This window comes from Pholis gunnellus (genome assembly GCF_910591455.1).
Source record: "Pholis gunnellus genome assembly, chromosome: 14".
Taxonomy (NCBI): Eukaryota; Metazoa; Chordata; class Actinopteri; order Perciformes; family Pholidae; genus Pholis; species Pholis gunnellus.
The window spans coordinates 22,751,856-22,777,727 of NC_136541.1; the positions used below are offsets into that span (position 1 = coordinate 22,751,856).

General features: G+C 41.4%; 1 protein-coding gene across 1 annotated transcript in view; it reads right to left on the minus strand.

Moving 5' to 3' along the window:
* brinp2 (bone morphogenetic protein/retinoic acid inducible neural-specific 2) overlaps nt 1-15,857 on the minus strand; it is a gene marked incomplete at both ends in the record, with an annotated part of 121,957 nt that extends 106,100 nt beyond the window's left edge. Inside the window, one exon of the mRNA XM_079172509.1 lies at nt 15,475-15,857. Coding sequence (XP_079028635.1) covers nt 15,475-15,857 — 383 coding nt within the window. The remainder of the gene's footprint in view (nt 1-15,474) is intronic.
* Nucleotides 15,858-25,872: the final 10,015 nt, after the last annotated feature.

Here is a 25,872-nt window from a genome sequence, read left to right on the forward strand (position 1 = left end):
CCTGCCGCACAGCTGCATTTGTCCCGTTTGTGAGGATGTCGGTTTCTGCAGGAACAACATGTGTTCGCCTGTCTTGATAACAGCAGTGATAGAAGTGATTTTAATATTATATCTAGATTAAGAAAGTTGATTAAATAGGTTTACTCCTAGTCCTAAAATGAGGACGAAAAATGTGTCACTCTCAGAGTTTTTGGCTTCTCTGAGACTCTGAAAATCAGCTCGAACGTGAATGTGAGCAGCTCGCTCATCAAAATTTCACCAAACTCAGCTGATCAGATTGACTGAATCTTTGAAACCTGTCCGCTCTCCGGCGATGTGTTTGCTGGAGAAAGCTGCAGAGAGAGAGGACACGGGGAGAGAAGTCGACTGTGTGCTGCTGTGCTTATCTGAGTTAGTGTGTGTGTGTGTGTGTGTGTGTGTGTGTGTGTGTGTGTGTGTGTGTGTGAGGGTGGTGGTGGTTAGGTGCTTTATTCAGAAAACCTAATCTTTTGATGATGGAAAAAGAGGAAAATATTGCCTGGATTTCCATCCCATCAGTGTTGTATCTAACGTAATCTTCTTTGACGGAAAGCTCTTTTTGATGTTTTATTGTCTGTGTAGCTCCGCGTTCTTTTCCTTCACATCCCTCTCTCTCTCTCTCTCTCTCTCTCTCTCTCTCTCTCTCTCTCTCTCTCTCTCTCTCTCTCTCAGGCACACACACACACACACACACACACACAGAGCAGGAAGCTGAGGGTGTAAATGTGTGTTAAGAATGTGTATGTGTGCGAGTGTGTGGCCTGATTGTTCTCAAAGGGACTTTGTAAAGGACATCTTCACATTTTGCACTAGGCACTGGGAATCAGTGCATCAAAACTAGGAAATGCAGTTTCCAGTCCTCTCTTTGGACTCGCTCTCACTCACTCGTACGTTCTGTGCACCTTCTGATTAGTCAGTGTGCGGCTAAATGCCGGCCGGGAGACGTGTTTGCAAAGCAGGCACGTCGGCCTCTTTCCAATTTTCTGTTTTGGCTTGTGAGCAGCAAAGTTGGTTAAAGCGAAACAAAGAATGCGTTTAAGAAAGATTATTGCACATTTAAATGCAGTTGCTGTATTTTGGGGAAGCCTAAACTCATAACAACTATTTGAATTTGGTCACATTCCAGCAGCTGCCAATCTGTGTATTTGATCACATTGCCATTCTAGTACTGACTGTTAAATATTATGAAGTAACACGTATATATTTCCATCTGAGAAGTGACCTTCTCTTCTAGTGTTTGTTCAAAGCTGGACTGCTGCGTTTTGTACCAGCTGAAGGTGAGAGACTGCCTTTTGGCTTGAGTCTAAATACAGTGCATTGCAATAATCTAACCGAGATGAAATGAAAGCATTGATGACCTTCTCAAGATCAAGTCGACAGAGAAGGGACCTGAATATGAAAGGTCACACCCAGGTTCCTGGCTGAGGGTTTAACATTTGTAGAAAGGAAAGCCGAGATGGTTTTGTAGAACAGGGATTGATATTGGACCGAAGATAAATATTTCTGATGGTAAAAGGACTTGTACTTGTACAGCGCTTTTCTAGTCTTCTGACCACTTCAAAGCTCTCTAACACTACATGTCATCATTCACACCTATTCATACACTGATGGCAGGGGCTACCATGCAAGGTGCCACCTGCCCATCAGGCAGTGGTGTATAAAGTACCCAAAAGCCATACTTGAGTAAAAGTAAAGATACCTTACTGGAAAACGACTCCAGTAAAAGTGAAAGTCACCTATTAAAATACTACTTGAGTAAAAGTCTTAAAGTATCTGATATTTACTGTACTTAAGTATCAAAAGTAGTTTTCTGATATTAAATGTACTTAAGTATTGAAAGTAAAAGTACAAGTACATGCTGTTAATAAAAAAGCAAAGGGTCAGAATTTTGAGAATTATGAAGTTTATTCTTTTAAGTGCTGTGGCCACCATGACCAAGGACAAGGAGTTGTGTTGAAAATAATGGGGTTGGCTGTGATCCATCCAGGAGCAACAATGTTCAACATCATATATTGTACATAAGTATACTTTTGCATCTACTATGAACTATGGGCCTGATTTGAACACAACAGGCAAAGGTTTTGCTCAAACTGAATCTGCAATTAGTCGACTGCTACCATCATAACTCGATCTGATCATCCACAAAATGACTCAAATATCAAAACATGATCAATACTAAAGTATTACAAAACGTAATGCGGCGCTCTCGTTAGCTAACTAGTGCTGCAGTGATTATAGCTATGATGACTCAAATCAACAACATCTCACAACTGTCAACACTTCCTCAGCTCACTAACTCGCTAGCGATCTGTCTACTACACTAATTGTCTCATTTGATTTACGATAGCTAGCGAACGTTAGCCTAACATACATGTATAGCTAAATTAGAAGATCAGACACCTGTCCCCCCCCCCCCCAAAGATATACTCTGTCGGAAACACTGCTAGATATCTGAACAGGTTTATGATCGTTATGATAACTAAACATTAACGTTGCGGCTCATGGGATTCATCTTAATTTACCTCAATGTGTTTCCTGTGGTTGGATGGGGAGTTTTTGAATGCCAATATTTCAGTAGCTTCGGGTAAGCATAAGAGGCACTTCATCCGGTACAAAGAATCTTTCACTCAAACATAAGAAAACATTTCTCGCAAATATTGCCACGGTGTTGGTCTTCGTCACCACCGTCGTTTGTTGCGGGAGCAGCAGGTGCTTCCATTTCTGCTTCCATCATGAAATCAGTCATCGTAGAGTGGAATTCTACTCATGTAGTCGCTCGCTAGCTAGCATCCTGGGCATCACTGGAATCAAAAAACCGCGGCTTTGAGAGCACTTGTTTGCAGTTGCGCATTAACGTGATTAACCAATGATTTAACTTGCAAGCTAGGTCCACTGATTCACCAAACCTGCTTGCTTGCAGTCTGTGTTCCACCACAGTCCCCGACGTTGGTCTCATGATTCATTTTTTTTCTAAAGATAGATTTTATTTTGTAGCGAGTAACGAAGGTTTCAGGGGAAATGTATCGGAGTCAAAGTATCAGTTTTCTTTGCAAAATGTAGTGAAGTAAAAGTAAAAGTCAACAGAAATATAAATAGTAAAGTAAAGTACAGATATCCAAAAAAACGACTTAAGTACAGTAACGAAGTATTTCTACTTCGTTACTATACACCACTGCCATCAGGACTCTAACCAATCACTCATGCCCATTCACAGGGAGCAATTTGGGGTCAAGCGTCTCGCCCAAGGACACATCGACATGGACCAGCAGAGCTGGGGATCAAACCGCTTATCCTCTGATTGAAGGACGACCCTGCTCTACCACTGAACCACAGTCGCCCCAAGCCGCCTGATGATCAGTAACTCGAGGCTGCAGGTTTGCACATGGTTAACGTTGTGAAACGATGGTGGTTAACGTTGTAATACGTGGTTCAGGTTCTGGCGGTTAGGTACAGGCAACAAAACCACTTGGTTACGGTTCGAAAACAGATCATGGTTTGGCTTAAAATAACGTAACCTCAGAGGTGGTGTCATGTGATTCAGTGGCGTAGCACCACGTCTGACAATGTGAGACCAGGTACTGAGACCGGGACTGGTGCAGTGCAGAAGACACACTTAGCTCTGAGGTATTAGAAGAAGTAGGCTATGCATTCATATTTCAGACACAGGTCACATTTGCTTAATACCTGATGTCCTGTGAACTCACACTTAAGTCCTCGAGATTGCAAGTGTGGGTATTGGGACAGACCCTTGGTCTATGGAGAGACGGGGAGATGTTTTAGGACTGGAGTGATGTTATCATGGTAACAGGAGCCAGTACAGAGGCAAGTTCTGGACAAACTGAAGTTTGTATAAGACTTTGGAGGATGCCCCATAAGAAGCCTACAGCGGTAGTTCAGAGAGGAGAAATGGACTATGCTGTAGCAGTGGTTTGTTCCATTGTAACTGCAGTGTAATCTGCAAAAAAGCGAGCTACAAACTTTCCAGAGGCACCTTTTGAAACTCGATAGGTTTTCAGTGGACTGTTCCTTTTAAATCTCCAGCTCTTTGTGTACTTAGTAAGCAGAGGAACTCGAGGCATTTTATCAGTTAAGACATTTACTGTGAGTTATTTCTTGGTTTTGAATTGGATAGAGGCCAAATGGAAAGGCACACAGATTCATGCATACAGACACACACCCACACACTCATCTCTCACTCAGTCTTCCAGAAAGATTTTGTTTTGACAGCTTTGGCTTTGCATTCCATTTTTAAAAGCCAAGCCTCTTCTTGATGGCTTGTATTAAAGGTTAATGCGAAATCTCGCTCTCGGAGAGCCTTAAATCAATTTGTAGTTATTCACTTTTCTAAGGACAGGACAAGGTCTCTTTTATATTCACCTGCTGCTTTACGGACACTTTATTTCACACAATCGCTGTAATACTTGACTCATTATGGCCATCTCTCCCTGAGCGCAATAGGTTAATACATGACACGAGTCCCTGATGTAGCACTGCTTTCCTTTTTCTTAACTGTTACTTCTGGGGATGAGCAGTTGTTGATAATCTTGTCATCTTTTTTTGTATACAATCAGAGCCGTGCACAGTGTAATCACAGTAGCTTAAAACCAAGCAGAAACCAGGAGCATTCTGCCTTCTTGTCTTGTTCTTTCCAATACATGTATGGATATGTGTCTCTCTCTCTTTTTCTTTGTTTAGGCTGCAGTATGGGATTTGTCTCTGTGATCTCTTTATCTCTCCCTCTGTTGGTGTTTAAAGAAGCTCTGTATATAACTGCTAACAATGGCAACAGTGCTGACAGAGCTAACAGTGCTAACCTGGGGAGGGGGCGTCACGAGACGGTGTTATCAGGATCAGTTCATTTCTAGAGTGACATTTTTGTGGGGATGGTTTGAATTTGAAAACAAAGGTTCAAAACAAAATGAGCTGAGAATGGGTCGGACGTCAGGTCACAGTTACCTTGACCTTTGACCTCTAAATTCTAATCAGGTCGTACCTGAGTCCAGGTGGACATTGGTGCCAAACTTCAATAAATCCCCTGTTATTGAGATATCGCTTTCACAGGAATGATGGATGGACAGACAACCTGATAACAGAATATGCAGACCAATGATAATACACGCAGCAGTTTGTGCTTCTTTTGTTGCACACCTTTATGCAATAGAGAGATTAACATATCAAACAGCAACTGCAAAGACACTGTGTTTGTGTGTGGCAGGGAGTATCTGACCCACATTTGTGCTATGTCCTTTAGTGAGAGTTATGTTGGTCAGCCACACACACCAACGGACACACAGTCACACACACACACACACACAAACCCAGTGTGCCCGACAGCCAAGTGTTCCCCGCTACACAGGCTCTTTCCTCCTGACTGTTTCCATCACAGAGCCACAGGCCTGTTTCTAACCCGCTGCTCTGTTCCCGCTAAGCCTTCTATGTTGTGGGCCGCAGGAAAAGGCCAGGCGCCCTCCCACCCCATCCTGTGTGTCTCATCAGCAGCCAATCTTCCTCAAGTCCCCCATAAGTAGAGATAAGTAGGAAATTAGGCAGAGCCCCCGTCTGTGTCTCTATAAGAACTGCTTGACGGGTCGTCTTTGTTGCCTCAGAAAGATGGAAATTGAAAATAGTGTGATTGTTCCGTGCTGTGCGGTGTTCTTCCACTTCCAAATCCACCCAGAGGAGGCTCTTCACAGGTTATGTAATGTTTGATTGGGTAAACAACTACTTTTGAGGGATTCGTTTGGGTAGATGAGATTGCATTTGTCAAGATGGTATGCAGTGTCCAACATCACAATAAAAATTCATAAAATAAATTAGCCCGCTTTATAAAGACACAATAGAAAATAAGTGTTTTATTAATTTTTTTTGGGAACCAATTAATACCAGCGGGACCTGAAACCCTATTGAATTAGTAGATTGTTTGGTTGCTAGGATGTTTGAAGCACAAGGTTTCCAAAGATTGTTAAATGATAGCCAAAGATTAGGGCTTTAACTAATGATTACATGCATTATTTCTTTTAATTAACTAATTAATAGTATAGACTACATATTTCTCAAAAAATAGTAAAATCACAAGATCCGTCTTTGAATATTTGAGGGTTTGGACAGTTATTCGGTTGAATTGTCATATAAAACAGAGCAAAGCAGCAACTTTCAGCCTCTTTTGTTTGGTAATTGACTCGAACAATTGCAGATTCATTTTCTATCAGTCAACTGATTATTTAACAATCTAATGAATCAAATATCATTTCAGCTCTACAGCAGATATTAGGAAGAGCACTTGGTCTAAACTCTTGGTCTCATTGATCTAACTCATAGAAAGAGGAAGAGACTAATCATCCTCTGCCTGTAGACCCCGTAGAGGCTCCGTAAAGAGTCCTGATGGATACAAGACTCCAGTTTGGAAACTTCTGAGCTAAGTTACTTATTCTTGTTGAACACATTTACATGAGCAAAGTCAGTGCTGCATTTGAGGAACGGATGCTGTTGTATTCTCACAAATCTGTGAAGAATTTGCAAATAACTAAGAAGCTTCATCACGCTATTTGATGGTGGTGATGATGATGATGATGATAATGATGATGATGATGATGATGATGATGATGATGATGATGATGGGGTGGTTGGACTGAGGAGTGTCTTGAATCATGCCTAATAAGTCTGGTCATGAAAGCTATTATTGTGAAACAACGACAAATTTGTAATTTCTGAGCCAAATGTTTTACGTGTTTCCATCTGGTTTCTTTTTTTCTCTTGACACAGCTTTTATATCCAGATGTGATAATACGCCGTCTGTGTGCTGGTCTGCACTACCAAACACACCTCCCCCATCCTGCTGAAGCAACGTGATTGGCTCCTGTCTCATGTTAGAATATATATAAGTATCCATTTGTTAGAAATGTGAAGAATGCATTCGCTGCACACTTTTTTTCATAACGTAGCTTTGATTTATGTCAATGCTATACAAATGGACTGCCCTCCAACCTTGACTTCTCCACAGCCTATAGCCATGAGAGAGAAGATGAAAAGGGCAAAGGTCACAACCCATCCGTTGGTAGTTCTCCAGCTTGTTTGAGGCTGACGTCAACGACAAGACTAAAGAATTGAACGGGTCAGGGTTAGCACAGGGAAACGTGGCTAACATGCACTCCCATCTCCATTACCCCTTATTAAAAAGCTAATGAGAGCAGCCATTTGCTGCTCTCGCTCTGTGGAAAACTAATGCAGAGAAAAGACTGCCGGCGCTTATTTTCCCCTAATGATCATCACATATCAATAAAGTCACAGGAGTGTAATTAGAAACACAAGGGAGATGCTTTTTACACGTGAAGGAGACAATGTGTTGTTTTCTTCTCAGTGACTATGCGACGTCGCCGTACTCGCCTCTTGCCTAAGATTAGCATGAGGCGCAAAATAAGTATGATTATAATTACGGTCTAATTGCAACATTATGGGTTTGATCCAGACCGCCAGTTCCTTCATTCAAGCATCCATTGTTCTATCGTGTACGCTATCACCACCATCACTGATCACATATTGGAAAATGTTCATGAAATTATGTTTCATCATTAGTCCCCTCAGAATTACACTGACTAGCATTTCTGTTACAGCACGGAAAATGTTTATTATTTCATATTGTAAGTCACAACCAAGGGTATTTTTTGAAAAAAAAATTACTTTCAAAATGATTAAAAAATAAAGAGAATTGATCGGCTTTCAATTAAATATGGACTTGATATAAGGTCTGAGGATCTGGATCCGAAGCCTTAAACCAGATTTTTGTTGAAGTCATTTCCTTCTGGCCTGGCACTGTGTCCTTGAAGCCCATGTTGTCAGGCCCCCGCTGGCCTTGTTTCACTGCCACTGTCATTGTTTTCATACAAATTGGGAGGAAGTGTGCCAGTTTTCTCGAGGAATACTTTGAGTGGGACGCGTTGGCTGAAATGTGCGGGTGCTTTGTTGTCGTGGGTAGCGGGGGATGCAGCAATCAAATCAGAAGCAAAAAAGCAATCCCAGCATATTAGGAATGCACTTACAAAGCACATACACGAAGAGGGTGGCCATGAATCTCTGATGGCGAGGGAGGAAGAGATGAGAGGCAGCAGTCATTTCTGACATAACAGGTCGCGGCTTAGCTGTGACCTGATCGCATCTCAAATGGAGGCACTTCCTTTTTGCTTTTAGGACTTCATTTAGTGACGAGTGACCTCATTCAGCATCCCTGTTGTACTGGTTACTTAGTAACTCAGAGCAACTTTATTTCCAAGAAAAACCAGCTGCTAAAAGAAAAAGAAGTCTGCGTCAACATGTCATTAGAGAGAAAGGGGCTTCGTCTGTCAGTAACAGCTTCACCTGCCATACGACAAAACTGCACAAGCAATTATGTTTCTGGCAAATATTTTGTTCAGGTTAGCTTCCAATAATATAAGGAGGTCGGGATGGATGGGCTCAATAACATCTTTCATGAACTGAAACATAAGGTTAGACACCTCCTTTCCCAAACACAATCATCTTCACACAGTCTCAGTAATCGTTGAAGCACGAATGTGCAGACACAATGATGCCTCCTCAATTCATTTCTGAGTTACAATTACTAAACACAAAAGATCACAAATACATCTTTATGTATTGTAGTGGTTCAGTCCAGTGAGGGAGGGGCCAGGTGGGGTACATAAAGCCACTTACACATTGAGTGGTTGTAGTTTCAGCTGGCTGTGAGGCTGCGCTTCATTTTCCAGTTTATTGGCTTTTTGTTAATATTCTCAGTGCTTTTGTTCTTCTCCTGGGTTTCATTGTGTTTATTAGTAAAAATGAGTCAACATCTTTGTCTCTATTCCCCTCCAGCGCCAGATAACCTTACTATAGTCCATCCATTCATTTATGTAGAATTACTACCAGTAATGCTGCAATGCTAAATCTATTGTCGGTGTTTGGGTTACTCTTCGGTACTATACAGCTGTTCTTGCACTTCCTTGTGTAGTTGTGATGCTTGCATCGGATTAATAAAGTTCATCGTATTTAATCTGAGAAACAGTACAAAATAGTATAAATGTGGGATTTAACTTCAGATTCAGGACTACAAATAACCCCCCCTCATATGATCATATTTCAATAAATGCTGAGCTTTTGCTGTCTGGTTGCGTGCAAACATTCATGTACCGCATTGATCAAGTGGCAGTTGCATTAAATGAGCGTTAAAAAAAAAGAAAAAAAAGAAAGTTGAACCTGACGACTCGCACACAGAGAGGAAGCATTACAATGCTAAAGCAGAGTTAATTCAGCCACAGCTGACACAAACACAAATGCTCCATGTCAGTGCTACCTTACAATGTCCTAGCGAGTAAATTGCATTTTTGTTTTCTGGCTGTAAGAATAAAAAATAGTTTCTTTGTTTGTTATTTTGCCAAAAAAAAAAAGAAAAAGTAAAAGCAATGAGCAGAAAGCAAAGAGGAAGAGTTTGCCATGTTTTCTCAGCTTGCCGTGATCACACAAGTGTCCCGCAGCCAAAAGCAGAGTGCTATCACAATCTGTCCCACTTTTGTCACGGAACCTTCACCTGTCATTTCACACTACGCCCCCCCGTCATCCGTAAGTGATGCTGTCATTTCCATTCCACTCAAGTTTAGGTGGAAAGAAAGAAGGGGGAGTTTGTTTTTTAAGTGAAAGAAACACCTCAAGTTAGAGAGTGAACAGACTGCAAGTAGAAGGAGTCGGTCATTTATGCCCATAAGTGACGGTTAAGAGTGACCAGAGGAGCAGCGAGACAGCCACCAGCTGAAAGCACAGTTTCAAAACAGACCATCAGCTCTCTCTCTTTTTCCTGAATATAAGTTAACAAAAGGCAGGGAGAAATATTCCCAGATAATTAGATCGTATAGCTCTCTACATTTCTGACAAAACAAACGCCTGCGACAACTTTCAAGAGAATCTATTTTTAAAGAGCTCACAGAGGAGCGGGGGTTAAAAACCATTATATATGTATTTCCAAGTAGAGGAAATGGAAAATTCTGATTGCAGCCTTAGCGGTGTATATCTATCACATTTTTGGTATTCAATTTGGGAAATGATAATGGTGACAGGGGCCAGCATGAACTCTGGACCCGGCTGCATTATTTATACACTTCACACACCGTTGTCTTTCCAGCAGGGAAAGTGTTTGGCCCAGAAAAATGGAGGCCCTGCAGGTTCCAACCCAAGATTTGCAATATTATTATTATTAATAACTTAAAGGTTATATCAGCTGTTTTCATTTCCTCTGCAACAAGATCGGAAAAGATGTCAGTAAATGATGAATTCGGATTATTTTCAGACTATTCCTGGTTTTGCTTTCTTCTTTTTTTCACACGGATACATTTGAAAATACATTGTGTACTTTGTTTTTGGTCTTCTGTTCGCACTGAGCTGAAAATGTAGCTTTTAAAAAGCGCTCTGCAGAGCGGATGTTTTATCCTGTTCAAGGGCTGTGTGTCACAAAAACTTCATTTCAAACTGACTGTTACTCCGTTATCACAAACGTGCAAATTGTAAGTTGAGCTGTACAGGTGATCCCAGTGAGCATGGAGCAGACAGAATGGATGTTAAACCCGCTGAGTCACCAGAATATCCGTCTCAAGATGTTGGCTGTGATGCACCGTTTATGTTGTTTTTCGACCATGTTGTCTATAAATCTAGTCTTAAAATATTTTTTATGAATCAACTCTTTTTATCCAAACTCATTTCTTCATATAATTATAAATGAAACAAGAAAAAGAACATGCTATATAATAAGCATCATATATATAAATCCAATACAAGTGTTTTTGTGAGGGGAGAAACAAATTAAATGAATTAATACATTTATATTAATACTAGTGAGTAAATACAAATAAATTGAAATTCATTGAAATACAATCTAACACCTATCAATACTGACCAGATGCACAGCTTTTGTTGTTTGTCGACAAAAACCACATTTAGCCGCCTTCCTTTAGTTCAGACATGTCAGTGTGAGCGTCTGGAGATTATTATAACAGCCTGAACATGTTTGTGTGCTATTTAAAAAGCAGCAGCTCAGTGTGGATGGACTGTTCTGATATAGTCCTGTTCTATCTCAAAGCCAGCACAATATACACTGGCCCCTTCCTCACTTCCTCACCACACCCATGGCCGAACTCCATCTTCATCTTGATCTCAACTTCACACCTGTGGTTCATCAAGTTTCGTGACTGCAACCTGCAGGGCTGGGATGTTGTCGTGGTGACGAAATCAAAACCGTTTCCCGGGTAGTTCCCGTTTCAGAAGGTGTCTCCCGGAGCACATTATGCCACGATAACACACACAGAGACTTACAAGGAGGAAAACAATACCAGCGCTGCTGGAAAAACATATCATAAATCCTCCTTATTAGTGTATTATCACAAATATGAAATTAAATCATCCATATATATACACTACCGTTCAAAAGTTTGGGGTCACCCAGACAATTTCGTGACAATTTTCAGTTTCTTCGCAATTTCTCGCATGGAATAGCTTCATTTCTAAGAACAAGAATAGACGGCGAGTTTCACATGAAAGTTCTCTTTTTCTGGCCATGTTGAGAGTATAATCCAACCCACAAATGTGATGCTCCAGATACTCAACTAGCTCAAAGGAAGGCCAGTTTTATAGCTTCTCTCACCAGCATAACTGTTTTCAGCTGTGCTAACATATTTGCACAAGGGTTTTCTAATCATCAATTAGTCTTCTAAGGCCATTAGAACACTGGAGTGATAGTTCCTGGAAATGGGCCTCTATACACCTATGTAGATATTTCATTAAAAACCAGACGTTTCCACCTAGAATAGTCATTAACCACATTAACAATGTATAGAGTGTATTTCTGATTAATTTAATGTTATCTTCATTGAAAGAAACAGTGCTTTTCTTTGAGAAATAAGGACATTTCTAAGTGACCCCAAACTTTTGAACGGTAGTGTATATATATATATATATACACATATATTCATCTTCTTCTTTATTATAACGTTTGGAATTACATCCTGTTTGAATTAAAAATATAAACGGAGAAATGGTTTCCAACACAAAGTCCACTTGATCAGTTAAGCTAATGTGAGTTTCACAGGTTAGAATGTAGTGGAGTTTGAGTTCTGAGCAGTCGCCTGAGATTAGTGAACGCTGCATGTATGGACAGTCATGATTATTTAAGGCATATTTTACATCACAAGTTGTAATTCTCGCTCATAAAATGCTCTTTCAACTGGTTCAGCCCCCCCACACACACACACACATACACACACACACTGATCCCGCTGAGCTCAGAACAGACAGACTCAGCAAAAAGTCTGAGAGCCTGGAGTAAAAAATATCACAACCTAGACTAGTTTCACAGCTCTACTATGCGCCCGCTGCTCAAAATGAACAAGTGCTTCTCTTTTATCTCTTCACAGATTTCAAGTATTTAAAGCTGACTTTAATCCCAGACACAATACATTCAGCATTTCCTCTGATCCCTGTCTGGTCGCTCTTTACTTAAAGGTTCTCGACTCTCAATGCATTTTAAGTTGTTAAATTAGGAAGGATCTTGTGAAGCGCAGTAGCAGTATGAGCTCACTCTAAAATCTATTTCTATTTTCCCTAAAATGACTTTTTATTTATTGTTTTATTCATTCATATATTACTACATGATACAAAGTCATTTATTCAAACAATATAAATACTACAATACCAGTATTTTTAGTGAGGGGAAGAACAAATACAAAATATTATTAATATGAACAGTATCATTTTATTTATGATAATAATAATAATAGTCAAAAAATATTTATTAAAATACTAATCATAATCAAAGTAAGGGAAATAAATATGAAATAATTCTGCAATTCAAATTAAAAGGTAGATAGAAAAGAAAGTATACTATAGAATATGTCATCATAATAGTTTGGCTTACTCTGCTTGATGAGAAAAAAAAGAAGTAAAGTAAAACACAGTTTCACACCAAATGAAGACTAAATCCAGCACAAACAATCCAATTCATTAGCTCATGGAAGTTTCACGTCTCGCCTTCCATTCTCCTTAAGCACTGGAAGTAAACAGGATAGCTCTCCCACAAGTCCTTCCTCCACTCCAATTCCAATTCAAGCAGCTGAAATATGTTGAGTGGAACTATTACAGCAGCTTGAATTGAATTTCAAGCCATCCATCAAATTTTAATCCAGACGAGCTGTATTTCACAATATTGCATGTTTGGATAAAAAGTGATACATCTTTTCATTAAACGCTCTCATACACTAAGGGGCTTGATGGAATGTTAGTGCTGCATTATTGAAAAAAAATGAAAAACACACAAAAAAACAGACCTCTATGTATTTACAAAGGTAAAGCTGAATAGATACATATATTGACCTCCGGCGATTGTTTCTGTGCATGTTAATCATCTTGTTATGTGGCAATATTTTTTACTCAGTGATGTTTGCTTCAATAATACTTGGCTGCTCAACATCAAATAGGAATATTAAATTATCTGTGCCCTTATGTATACTTAGAGTGTTCACTTTTATCTCTGCCAGGAGAGAGTGAGATAGGACGTGTGTGTGTGTGTGTGTGTGTGTGTGTGTGTGCATCTCTGTCTCTGTCCAGGACTTTAGCTAACAGCTGACAGCTAATGGAACTACCCAGCTGACTGCATCGCCACTGCCAAAAGTGGCTCTGCCGCCAGGAGAGTTATTTGCTGCCTTTTCATTGGGCATCAACGTCGTGTATACATGCATATTGTGAATGTTCTTGAAGCCGAAATAAACGCTTCAAGTGGCGATTACGCCCATAAAACGGAGCTGAGATGTGAACCTTAGTGGAGCCGATGCAGACATCTGCAAAGATTAAAATATCTGTTATGTGAGACGTGCAAGTGAAAAAACAGATGATACAGATGCAGTCTAGACGAGGGGTTTGCGTTCGTGTGTTGGTTGCAGACACACCTGGAAATCCGTATTCCTTACATGCATACAATCCTTTTTTCACAATAAACTTCAAACATAGGTTTACTTAGTTTCAAGACTTACTTAAGCAACAAAACTACATGGTTTAAGAAAAGAATGTGGTTTGGGTTAAAATGAGTATGTTTGTTGTGTACAATAACTATGCTTTTTAGATTAGCAGTGTTTGTAAAATCTGTTAGTTAAGCTACAAAATGAATAGCGGACTCATGGTTGAAAGTCCCTGTCTGTGTCCATCCATTCTAACCTCCCATCAGATCTACTTTGACTTTCTCGCTAATTTAACTAGGCCCGTTGCTCTGGGCATCTCATAGTGACGCGGATGGGTTTACATTGGAGTTAGTTGAAAGTCCAGTGCGTCGGATACAGACAGTAAAGGGCCACTGACCAAGCTGCTGCGGATACTGCTCTTCCAGGTTGGCAGAGTATATCAATTTCTACATATCTGACAGTGAATACGTCCGTGACTTTTAAGATAATCTATTTGTAAGACCTCTTGAAGGGGAGGGGAAGTTAAAACTCTTAATACATATATTCCAAGAAGAGGAAATGAAAATTCCAAATTGCAGCCACAGGGTATGTAGCGTATATCTATCACATTGGATATTACATTTGGAATAATAATAATGGTGAAAGAGACCAGCATTAAATCTGGACTGCAGCTGACGAGATGGACACTGATACAAATCTTTGACTATATCTATGTGGGAAGTACACCACTACACCACCGCAAAAGTGTCCATTTTACTCTTCTTCTCTCTAATCTATCCTTCTTTTTCTTTTTTACTTGTTGAATACTGCTACTACAGTTAAAACTCTTCAGGCCTCTAAGAACTATTGAAACTGAACAAGAGAAGAGAAAATCCAGCTCTCACAGCACATTCACGTTCAATATGCGACAAAAGGTTGCAAGTAGACGTTTCACGATACTCAATTTTACACATGAAGGTCAGTCACTAGGAGTACTACTCAGCCTGTTAAGAAAGGCTGTACAATGTTTTCTGTGTGTCAAGTTGGAGGAAAAAAACCCTTCTCTAATCATATCGGCATTATCTATGTTTGAGATTTAACGCTTTTTTAACAAAAAAAATGGAGGCATGGGGTTTGAAAGACGTGGGCATTTTTTGGGCATGGAAGGTCAACAAATTTCATTTTTTTAAATCTAGGATTCAGTGTACTTTTTCAGAAGCACTTACGAGTATGGGCAGGTAGCCAGAGACATAAGTGAGAGCACACCCTTTTCCTCACACTGGTTGATCAGTGTGATTGGTTTTAAATCCTGCTACACAAAGTCTCTTTCTTTCTTCTTCTCTCCGACACACACATACATTCCTATATTACCAACAGTGGACCACCAAGCTACTCCAATCAAGTGTGGACCTGCTGTTTCTGGTCATTTAGAAGAAAAAAATGTAATACAACATTTACTTTTTAGGTCTTTTCATGCACATGCACACACATACGCATGCACACTGACCCCTCTCACCTGTAAATCTTGTATCTGGTAGAAAATCCCTGCTGGAACCTCTCTCTGAACTCTGTGTACTCCGGACATCTGTGGAAAGGTCCCTTCTCCGACAGCAGCCAGTCCAGCTGCCCCCCACTCTGCCTTGTGTTGAAGCCCCATGCTGAAGAGCTGGACGGAGACGATGAGGAAGAAGATGAGGAGGACGAGGAGGATGAAAGGGAACCGTGGAGCACCTTCCCACCGCTCACCCCGCTGCCCACATGTTCAGCTCGGGCGGTCCACGGCAGCCATAGCAACACCCACGGCAACCATAGAAGCATCAAGGAGGAAGCTGGCCATCTAGCAAGGCAGGCGGAGCCATGGGAGCACCTCTCTTTTCTCATTGGCCAAGGAGTCGCCATGGTCCAGGTGGTGATGTACTAGGGCACCTAGGACCGGCATTTCTTCTGACAGTCACCTCCCACTGGCCTGAACAACAAGACAAACAAATTGGGCGTTACTTACATGATGAAACATTTAAATTGAGTCTCAGTCATTGATGGAAACTTCTGTCCACATATTGTGATTACAGTCCAGAATAATGAAGGCAGCACAATGTTCCCGATAGTGGTGGTCATAAAAAATAACATCAATCATAGCGTCTTTATGTCTGCTCTAAATGTGCATATGAAGGGTATTCTATCTGCATGTCAGAGCAAACATAATTATTGTTATCAATGTTTGAGCATTAACTACATGCACAAATTAGGCCCCTGTTACACTTACCATTTAGTGTTTCATATCTGGTTAAATCCAGAGTAGCTTTCATTCACTTTTATGTACACTACATTTATCTATTAGATTTGGTCCGGTGTACGAGCTTAAGCCAGTTTGATTTCACACAAACTGGCTGAAGCGGCAGACATAACACATTCTGACATATTAAAAGAGACGTTGATTGTGAGAGCTTTTTAATGTGACTTAAAATACAATCTCAAATGGGTTGCTTCCATTCTAAGCTGGGAGAACCATATATGTGCCCGAGGAAAATCAGTAGATGTCCTCTCTTTAACAATGATCTTCATATTCAACATAAGTGCTGTTTGGATCCGGTCCACTTAAGTTTAGGGAGGTTGTTTAGTGACAATGGACCCAAAGTACATAAACTAGGTGTGCAAGGAATATCTTGGATTATGATCAGCCTTTTATTTTCAAGAATAACACACCATAAAGTCTCTACTTCAAGACATTCTCATAAGAAATGAGTAAGTGTAACAGGACTATCCGCCCATTTCCAGTGAATCTAGTCGGGGTCCAATATACTCTAATATTATTTTATATTGTATTTGTCTGGTTAAGAGTTGATTTTATATGACCTCATTAAAAGCATCCGAATGATTGAAAGGTATTAGGAAGGTAAATAGTAACACATTGAAGTTTGAATTGGCACAGAATGAATTGGGGCAGCTCATAGCTCATCACTTGCGAGTGCTATCTGCTCCGTCTCAAGGTTCCATTCACAAAAGATATTGCGTTAATGATATTACGGCGCATGAAGAGTTCAAATTGCCTTTTTTGCATCCGATTATCCATGTGACACAATTTAAATGTTCACTTTGAGCTGAGAACACAGTAAGCAGAACAATTGAGAGAGAAAAAATGAAATGTTCAAACTGTGAGCCGCAGGTCTTGACTGACAAGGTGCCGAGGCTTTCCTCTAAATTTCAATCAAGAAATTAAAAAATGACCAAGAGAAAATGTATTTGGGATTACCTTCAGACTGTAAAAGAAGATGTCATGATTTGAAGCGGAGGACAAAAGGAAAGACTTTATTCAAAGCTGCCATGATCACTGGAAAGGCATGACACCCGTTATAAATGTGCTTCAGGTACCAGCAACACTCTGAAGATGCTAATAATTTCACTGCAACTATGTGTGGCTATTCACGCTGATCTTTGTGTATTTGCAATTTGCAATGAGTCTCACTCATCAGTTTTGCACCAAATGTCTGCATATTAAATATGTGCAAATATTACGGCAGCACCGAGGCGCTATTTGCTTGGTGGGGCAGTTGGGGGTGCATTTCACCCTTGTCTTATTTTTGGTAAAGGGTAAATGGACTGTACTTGTATCTTTTTTTGTCTCTTTTCTAGTCTTCCGACCACTCAAAGCGCTTTAACTCTACATGTCATCATTCCACCATTCACACCCATTCATACACTGATGACAGGGGCAACCATGCAAGGTGCCACCTGCCCATCAGGACTATCTAACATTCATACAACATTCACACACCGTTGGCAAGTGTCTTGCCCAAGGACACATTGACATGGACTAGCGGAGCCGGGGATCGACTGCCAATCCTCTGATTGAAGGACGACCCTGCTCTAGCACTGACCCACAGTCGCAGGTTTAACGGCCGCAAAATCTGCACAATCCTTTTTTGGTGAATTCGCCCACCAGTGTAAGACGTGCACTAAAGCGACAAGACTGCTTTCAGTTTCTTGATGCTTTGTGTGTTTGGACAGGGATGTCATCACCCGTCTCCATTCCACACCAAACACATCGGCACAAATCACACCGCGGCTCAAGTGTGAATCCTCCGCGTCCAACACCTAAACTTCCGGCTGTTTGTATTTAGTCGATGCAGACATACACACACATTGTATTCACACTTTCCTTGAGGTGACACTTCTGAAGACTTTACAGTGCCCTTTAGAAAAGTCGAGGCTTGCCCCTCATTTCACAGGATTGCTGGGTGGAGTCTTCAGGGACAAGTCAGTATATCAGAACGGATATGTAAAGCGGCGCACAGGAGGCTTTAAGTGGATTGGGATCCTGAGTATTCCCTGTTTATCGTACAAACAAATTAGAGAATTAATTTCAGGTGGATAAATGCAGGCTCAGACATGAAAAAAACAATACTCAGGGCACTGCATTTTTAATTTTCGCTCACTGCACCGAGAGATTACTGCTGTTTGAAAAGGCAATTAGTGAAGTCATCTGTCAAACGAATGTATTTATGCAACTAAAAGCCGGATGAGAACTTGATGAATGGGACGGGATGCTGATGCAGTTTCCGTGTACTGTACAGGCCCAAAGGTAAAGCTGGTGCAAATTAAAAATGTGCTGCGTGCTGGATATCTAGTTTCTCTGTCTGTTTTGCCCTTCGAGGAGGGGCTAAAATCATATACTGTGAAATAAAACATCCACCCATTCCACGCATATAAGCCTGGTTAATATAAAAAAAAGAAAATGTTGAATGTTTTCTTTTTTTGAATATTATAAAATCCCTAAAAATGTGTCCTATGATACTGAAAAGAGTGTTTACAGGTAATACTACGTATACGTAACATATAAACTTACATTTGGATTTGTAAAAATGAACAAATTCACAAGCGCTGCATTTAGACAATTTGGAAAGCATGCTTCAATCATGTTGTATTGAAGAAGACTTGAAACTAGAGAATAAAATCTTAAACTCATGTTTACAATGTTTACTGAGGTAATAAATCAAGAGAGGACCAACCAGAGGAGTCGCCCCCTGGTGGACATTAGAGAGAATTTAAGATTTAGGTTTTAAGAAACTTCCGCATTGGCTTCACTCGGCCGAACGCCTGGACCCACAAAAAAACAGGATAAAAATGTTGTTTCTGAGACATACAGTTCATAAAGTTCATTGCTATAGTGCCACCATCTGGCAAAATGACCATCTGGGTCCAGAGCAATACAGCCACTCAGTCAATCAGATGGATGATTCTCGAGATAGTCAAAGGACATACGCATACTCACAGACAGTAAGATTCCTTCCTTCATAGTCAGGAGCAGTATATTTGTATATGTGAGGCAGCTTAAACACGTTGGAATTGGTATTGATTCCGAGGAGAATTCCTGCCCTGCTTTTCCCACTCTGCGGAGCTGTGAGATTTGCCTTTCAAATGGAGCTCTGGAACTCCTTTAAAAAACACCACCCCTCTCAGAAATAAGTGATCCCCCATAACTGCCAAGCATCCCTCTCCCCTGAGTCTCCCCCGCTAATTATAAAATGCATAAAACATGCGGCGCATGCCAGCGAGACAATGGGGGGGGGGGGGGGGGAGATATTGTGAATTCTTAGACCTGACATTTAATGTTCGCCTTGCATTATTCACACACCCTTTGCGTATTTACCCTTCTCCCTCTCTCTCTGGGGGGGGGGAAGCGCGGATGTGAGATAAAAGAAAATGCACTAACATCTCAAATCCATATTGGTAGAGGGAGAGTGTGGGGGGGGGGGGGGTCGTCCAGGTGGAATGGAAAAGTCGACCACGTGTCGCGTTTAAACAACATCTCGGAGAGTCAAGGGGGAGCGGGCTCATGTTTTATTGGATTTTTTTTCTTTTCTTCCGTCGTCTTGACCGGGCTTAGTGAGCAAAGAGCGAGTAGTTGTACTCTGTTTGCACAAAGAGGGAGAAGGGTGGCGGGAAGGGGAGGGGGGGAAATGAGAAACATGGTAAGCTTGGAACGGTGATGAAAAAACAAGGGGGAGGGAGGGGGGGGGCACAGATTGACAGCATGTTGAGCTGGACAAAAAACGGGCCTCTTGTTAGAATACAGCTCAGTCTTTCCCGTCGCTCGAACTTCCCATCCGGCCGCTGGGTGACCAAAAGAGACCGAGGTGACGGCGGTTCCGCCTCCTGACTCATGGGGACGCCGGTGTCCTACCTTTTTATTTTTATTTTTTTTATCTTCTCCGAGTCAAAAATACCCTGCGAGAACGTGACACCTGCAGCAGAATCCATCAGCTCGCTATCGAGTGCTGCAATTATAGCAGCTGGGAATCCTTTATTAGATCAGACACGCGTGTGTATCACGTCCGTGTGTCACTGCGGACACGTGTATCTGCACATATGCTGCAGAGGCACCTGGTCGGCCCTTGGCAAACATCAGACGGGGGGGTCTATCAGCATTAGAGGCCAGCTGTATTCCTCAACCCCAGCGTGCTCACTTGCTCACCTCTCGGCTATTATGCGAGTCAGCATGCAGCAATAGCCGACCAGCTGAACACCTGCTCTTGCCCAGTAATTCAGGATCACACTGGGGGGGGGGGGGGGGGGAGAACAGAGAGAGCTGGACAAAAGCGAGCGGAGGGGGATTGATGCTAACGGGACGGGATGACACTCGAGGAGAGACAAACAGGGAGGTTAAGGGGGAGAGACGGATGAAACCAAAGGCAGAGACAAAGGAGACAGGGATAGAACGGCTACATCTACACATGATAGGGGCTTCAGCTGGGGGGTGAAGAGCAAACGCTGGCTGAAGTGCATGAAGTGGAAACAAGAATTCTCAGCTTGGACCGTTGGTGGAAAGGACCCGTAGCTCAGATACTACAGGTGAATATGGTAACAACTTTAATAGATGCCACCGTGAAACAATAATATGAATGTGTATATTAATACGTACATTGACATGACATTACGATTGATTCCACTAATCTGAAAGACCACAAACTGTTTTATGGAAGCATAATACCCAAAGATGTCTGCATGAAGCGTCTCGCTCAACATTCAGTTGTAAGGTTTATTTAATTAATTTACTTCATACATGTCAGTCATTGCCATGAGAGCGCCAAAGCGTCTCCACTCCTAGTCAAATCTCTACAGGGCACCTTCAGCCTGTCCTGTTACTACGGTGGTGACCTCATGCTGCATTAGCAGGTATAACCAAAAGTCCCACCAGTAAAGTCATCACTCGTTAAGTAATCTCTCTGTGGATCCCATTCAATCAAACCATCCTCCTCTCTATACTGTAAGTAGTAAACCTGTGATTAGAGCAACAACTAGTCAATGCATTGATAGGTCGATTGACTGAAAATGAATCTATTCAGTTAACTGACTCATCACTGCAGTAATATCTTCAGGCTTTGGACTGATGGTCGGCCAAAACAAGACTGAAGGCACCATTTAGCTTTTTATAACGTTTTATAGATTAAACAGTTGAATCAATTAATAATCTGGAGAGCAATTGATTATCTTTAAGTTGCAGCCGTATTTAAGATTGATCTCTATCATTTTACTGTACCAGAAAAAAATAACTTCAAATCCAACCGCAACGCCAAATGAGCCGTAAAGTTCCCCACTTCTGACGCCCTTGATGGAACCACACCCACCTCTGAACTCTTCCTTCATTGTGACCTCAACTACACACCTGTAAAGTGTTGTGTGCTTTTCGTTGGGTTCAAAATACATGTAAGCACCTGGCAAAGTACTAAAAACCTCCTCTGCGTTAGTTCCTGCTACAGCAGGTGTCTCCAGAACCACATGTTGCCATGACGACACACACACACAATGACACACACACACACAGTCACTAGGTGAGAACAATACCAACCACACGCTGTCGCAGCAGGTAAAGACACATTCTCAAGCTCCTTTAAGTGTAAAAATCTATTTATTTCCGTCCCCGATAGAAAGGACGGAATGATCTCCAAATGTTGGCAGCATTCTTTCTTTGAGCAAACCAGAAGGGAGGACGGCTGATGGGCGTTGATCTACATGTGTCTATGTGCACATGTGGATTTATTTCCTGGATCCTGACATCTTAAAACCCTGGAACATCCTCGCTCTTAGCTGCCGTGTACGCCAGCTTTCATAAGCAATGTAATCATCTTGGCAGAAAGTGATATGTGCGGAGGTCGTTTAAGAAATACCGATACGCCGTTTCAAGAAGTCATCAGCAGAATGAATAGAACAATAAAACATGGTTAATGCTCCGATGTGTTTTCGTTCAGACAAGTCTCATAATTCAGTCTCATTATCTCTAATAATTTAACTGCAACTATTCTGAAATACATTTTGGGATGGAAAGTCTTTGCCACACTCAGGGATGCACCACCCGGCGTCTCTTTACTGACCTCTGCATCAAATTAAGCCACTTCATCTGATCTCCGTCTTTAATTGCTTGCAGGGTGTTTTTTTGTTCTGGCTGGCGGACACGTTTCAAAGCTACTTGTTGACGAATCCCCCCATCATCATTAAAGCAGGGAAAGGATGGCTTTTAGCCGGCAATATTTCATGAGGCCTTCTCCAATCTCTAAACTCTCTTTGACGATTAGGAATCCGAGGCTGCGCCCACTAAACTGGCCTCCATGAAAAAACTAAAAAAGTGTTAATCTTTCCCCTTCCGCTACATTGTTAAGGATGAAAAATAAAAGAGTATTGCAATTGAAAAGTGTGACTGGATTAATCAGCTGTGGACAATAGAAAGGGGCATGAGAGAGCATCTGATTAAAAAAGAAAAGAAAAAAGAAAAAGAGAAACATGTAATTGCCTTTTCGTCAGCCTCGGAAGGCCTACAGCTTGAATCGTTTTTTAAACAAGCAGGTGTTAGAAAACTCACCCATCTCAAAAACACACACACACATACAAGCATGACCGATTGCGAAGCAGCAGAGCGGCAGCGTACTGCCGATAATGTTGGGAGGCACACTCTGATGTGTTTTTGGTTGGGAGCTGGAACCCCACCAATTTCTATGCTGTGCTGGCTCTGTGAGTGTGTGAGTGTGTGTTCACATCCCTGTGCAGCACATGCTACATCCATGTGTGTTACTGTCTCATCAGTGTGCACTCTGGTCATCCTCCAGCTAGACAAACAAGCAGCCATATGGTCAATTAAGGCCCATCAATACCTCTGCTAACATCTTTACCGGCTGATAATTAAGAAAAGCACAGCCTGTCAGCAGCTCGCTCTGCTGAGAATCATATTATCCCACCTCACGTACCCCACCCACTGATTTTTTTTTAAGACCTTGCTTGACTTATTACACAGTATAAGTCATTGTTTGGGCATCATTAGCTGTGTTACAATTATGTATTTACTGTCTCAAATTAGCAGGCTAATAAAAAGATTTTTCATAAGTTCACCAGGAGAAATCATGACACAAAAACAATAATTCATAATGTGAAATAGGCACTGTTTTGTAGTTTGGGTTTTGGTCTCAACTTGGTCTGGAGCCAAGACAGACTTAAATGGTTTTGATTACAAACCTCATGCTACTGCTGTGGGAACATTTTTTTAATGTATCTAAAAATTGTGTAAACACTTATAAAAAATGCTATTTTGTTGTCTAAAACTACTATGAGTAACATTCATTTTGCGTTGATTTTGGCTGTATTAGATCAGAGCACAGTCATGTTACTGCAGCAGGGTCTGTCAGTCTGCCGGGTCTAGTGAAATACGGCCTGGGCCTCCAGGAGCATGGTGTCAGTGTTGGCTCCAAGCGGGGACCGACGAATCAGCGAGGTGAAGCTCTGCTCCTGGAGGAGGAGGAGACGCTGCTGCTGGGCAACGAGCTCTCCTCCCGCCAGAAAGGTTGAATGTGGCAGCAAAGCCGGATCTGGGTAGATCTGCATTGAGCCGATTCCTGCTGGAGGCCCCCCCATTCTTACATGGGTGTCGCAGCCTAGCCCATATGTGTAGAAACTAAAGTTTTATTAGTACAAATAGATCCATTAATAAATTGCTAATCACAGGAGACACAGACATTAAAAAAGGACTATCTGGGAATCTGTAACCAGTCACTGAACACACTTTAAATGCACCACACAATGCATGACCTTCGAAGCGAAGTATGGCTTGAGTTCCGGTCTTGGTTTTTTCCTCCAAAACTTTTTGTTATAAATCCGGACTGAAAGCTAGAGACTTTTTGATAAGCATATTAATCCTGCTCCTGTCACTGGCAGCAATGCTGTTACTGCAACAGTATAAAACAAGGCACTGGTCACAATCCATATTTCATAATGAGACTGTTACGTATGACGTCCCCATGTAGGTTATCAGCCGGAGTGAGACAGAAGCAGAGGCCCAATCACAGACAAGCATTCCCCAATGACTGGCGTGTTACAGCCTCATTCATTAAATCCTCTGGGAAGTTGTTGACAGGTACTGGAGTAAAGCTTTAATAATTAATGAAAAACTAGTCGGCCGGGGGCTTGAAAACGCAATCAGTTGCAAGTTGCTGATTACCTGCCTCAAACCGGCATCAAGAATCAGGGGAACAGTCTAATATCGATCAGTTATGTCCAAAAATAACTTTCCTCTAAATGTATGGATGACAGTGTAGAAGGGCTTCTGTAAAGCACTTCTTGCATCTCGAGGCATTGCGCACATCGGATTACTTCAGGATCAGCTTTGTTAAAATGGTATTTTCATGCATGTGTGGTGGTGTTAGTTCAAATTCCAGGAAGAGACATGGTCGTTTTACCAAGGTGTCATTGCAGCATCAACGTTTTTAGGCTAATTTCTAATACTTCTCTCATAATTCAGATTTTTTTGAATTATGAATTATGAATGATTCCACTGACAGACAACCTTTTCAATGTTTTCATTGTTGGTTAGTTTCACCAGATGGTCTTTACGTAACCAGGGTTTCCATTCTACAATGTAATTGCCGATGCCAGCTACAGATGTTTGAGTGGTTAGAGTCCTGCAGATGTTCTGTTCTGTTTTTAAAAAAGAACAACATATTTTACATCTGGGCTCAAATTAAATTTTTCTTCAAATTTCAGTCAAAGGTAAGCACTGAAACATATTGTATGTGGGCCTAACTACCAACTTCTAAAAATAAATCAGTTAGTCCTCTTCACTTTATTTCCTCTCTCCTTCTTCCATCACGGCACCATCTCCCAGCTTTTCTACCCCTTGTCCCTCCCCCTCTCCTCACCCCCCCCTCGTTCATTTTTCTCCATCTTTGAGTCCGATAATTACACAAGCTGCTCACTAAGTCAAGCAGCCCCATGCAGTCCCTATATGCACACTGCAACATCTCCTTTATTAGTTGCTAGTTTAATCCCTTACAAATAGGCCCACACAGAATCCACTGGGCCTCAGTTGATATTCTGCAGGCGGCAGCAGAAAGGACCGTAGGGCATGGGAGTAACTCAAATTACACCGTACCATACTGCTGTATAGGCTCACCTGAGGCTCTGTTTGGAATATACATGAGATTCACTTCAGCCAATCTATCTGTTTGCATGAACAATCTGCTTTCCTGAAGTCATGGCAATGATGCAGAGTGGTCACTCATGACACATTTTAGAAACCACTTAAGTCGGGGTGCTAGGGGAAATTGCCTGGAGAAAAAAAAAAGCAAATGAAACCACAAAAGATGCAAAATGGGAATGAGAGCTGACAAATACTGTCTGTCAAGTACTCACAAATACATTAATGCTTAATTTGAATTCAAACCTAAAGCTGCACTAATCCATTTGTTTGTATTCATGTGAAACTTGCAGAAACAAACCCACAGAATTATCCCTTTATTTTTAAGTTACCCGTAGCTTTAGCAACTTTCAGCACTTTTTTTTTGTTTTTAAATCCGCACACTTTACTCTTATTGATCTCATTTGAGCTTGAATGTACCTATAAAGACTTGAACAAAAGCGTCTGCCACAGGCAATT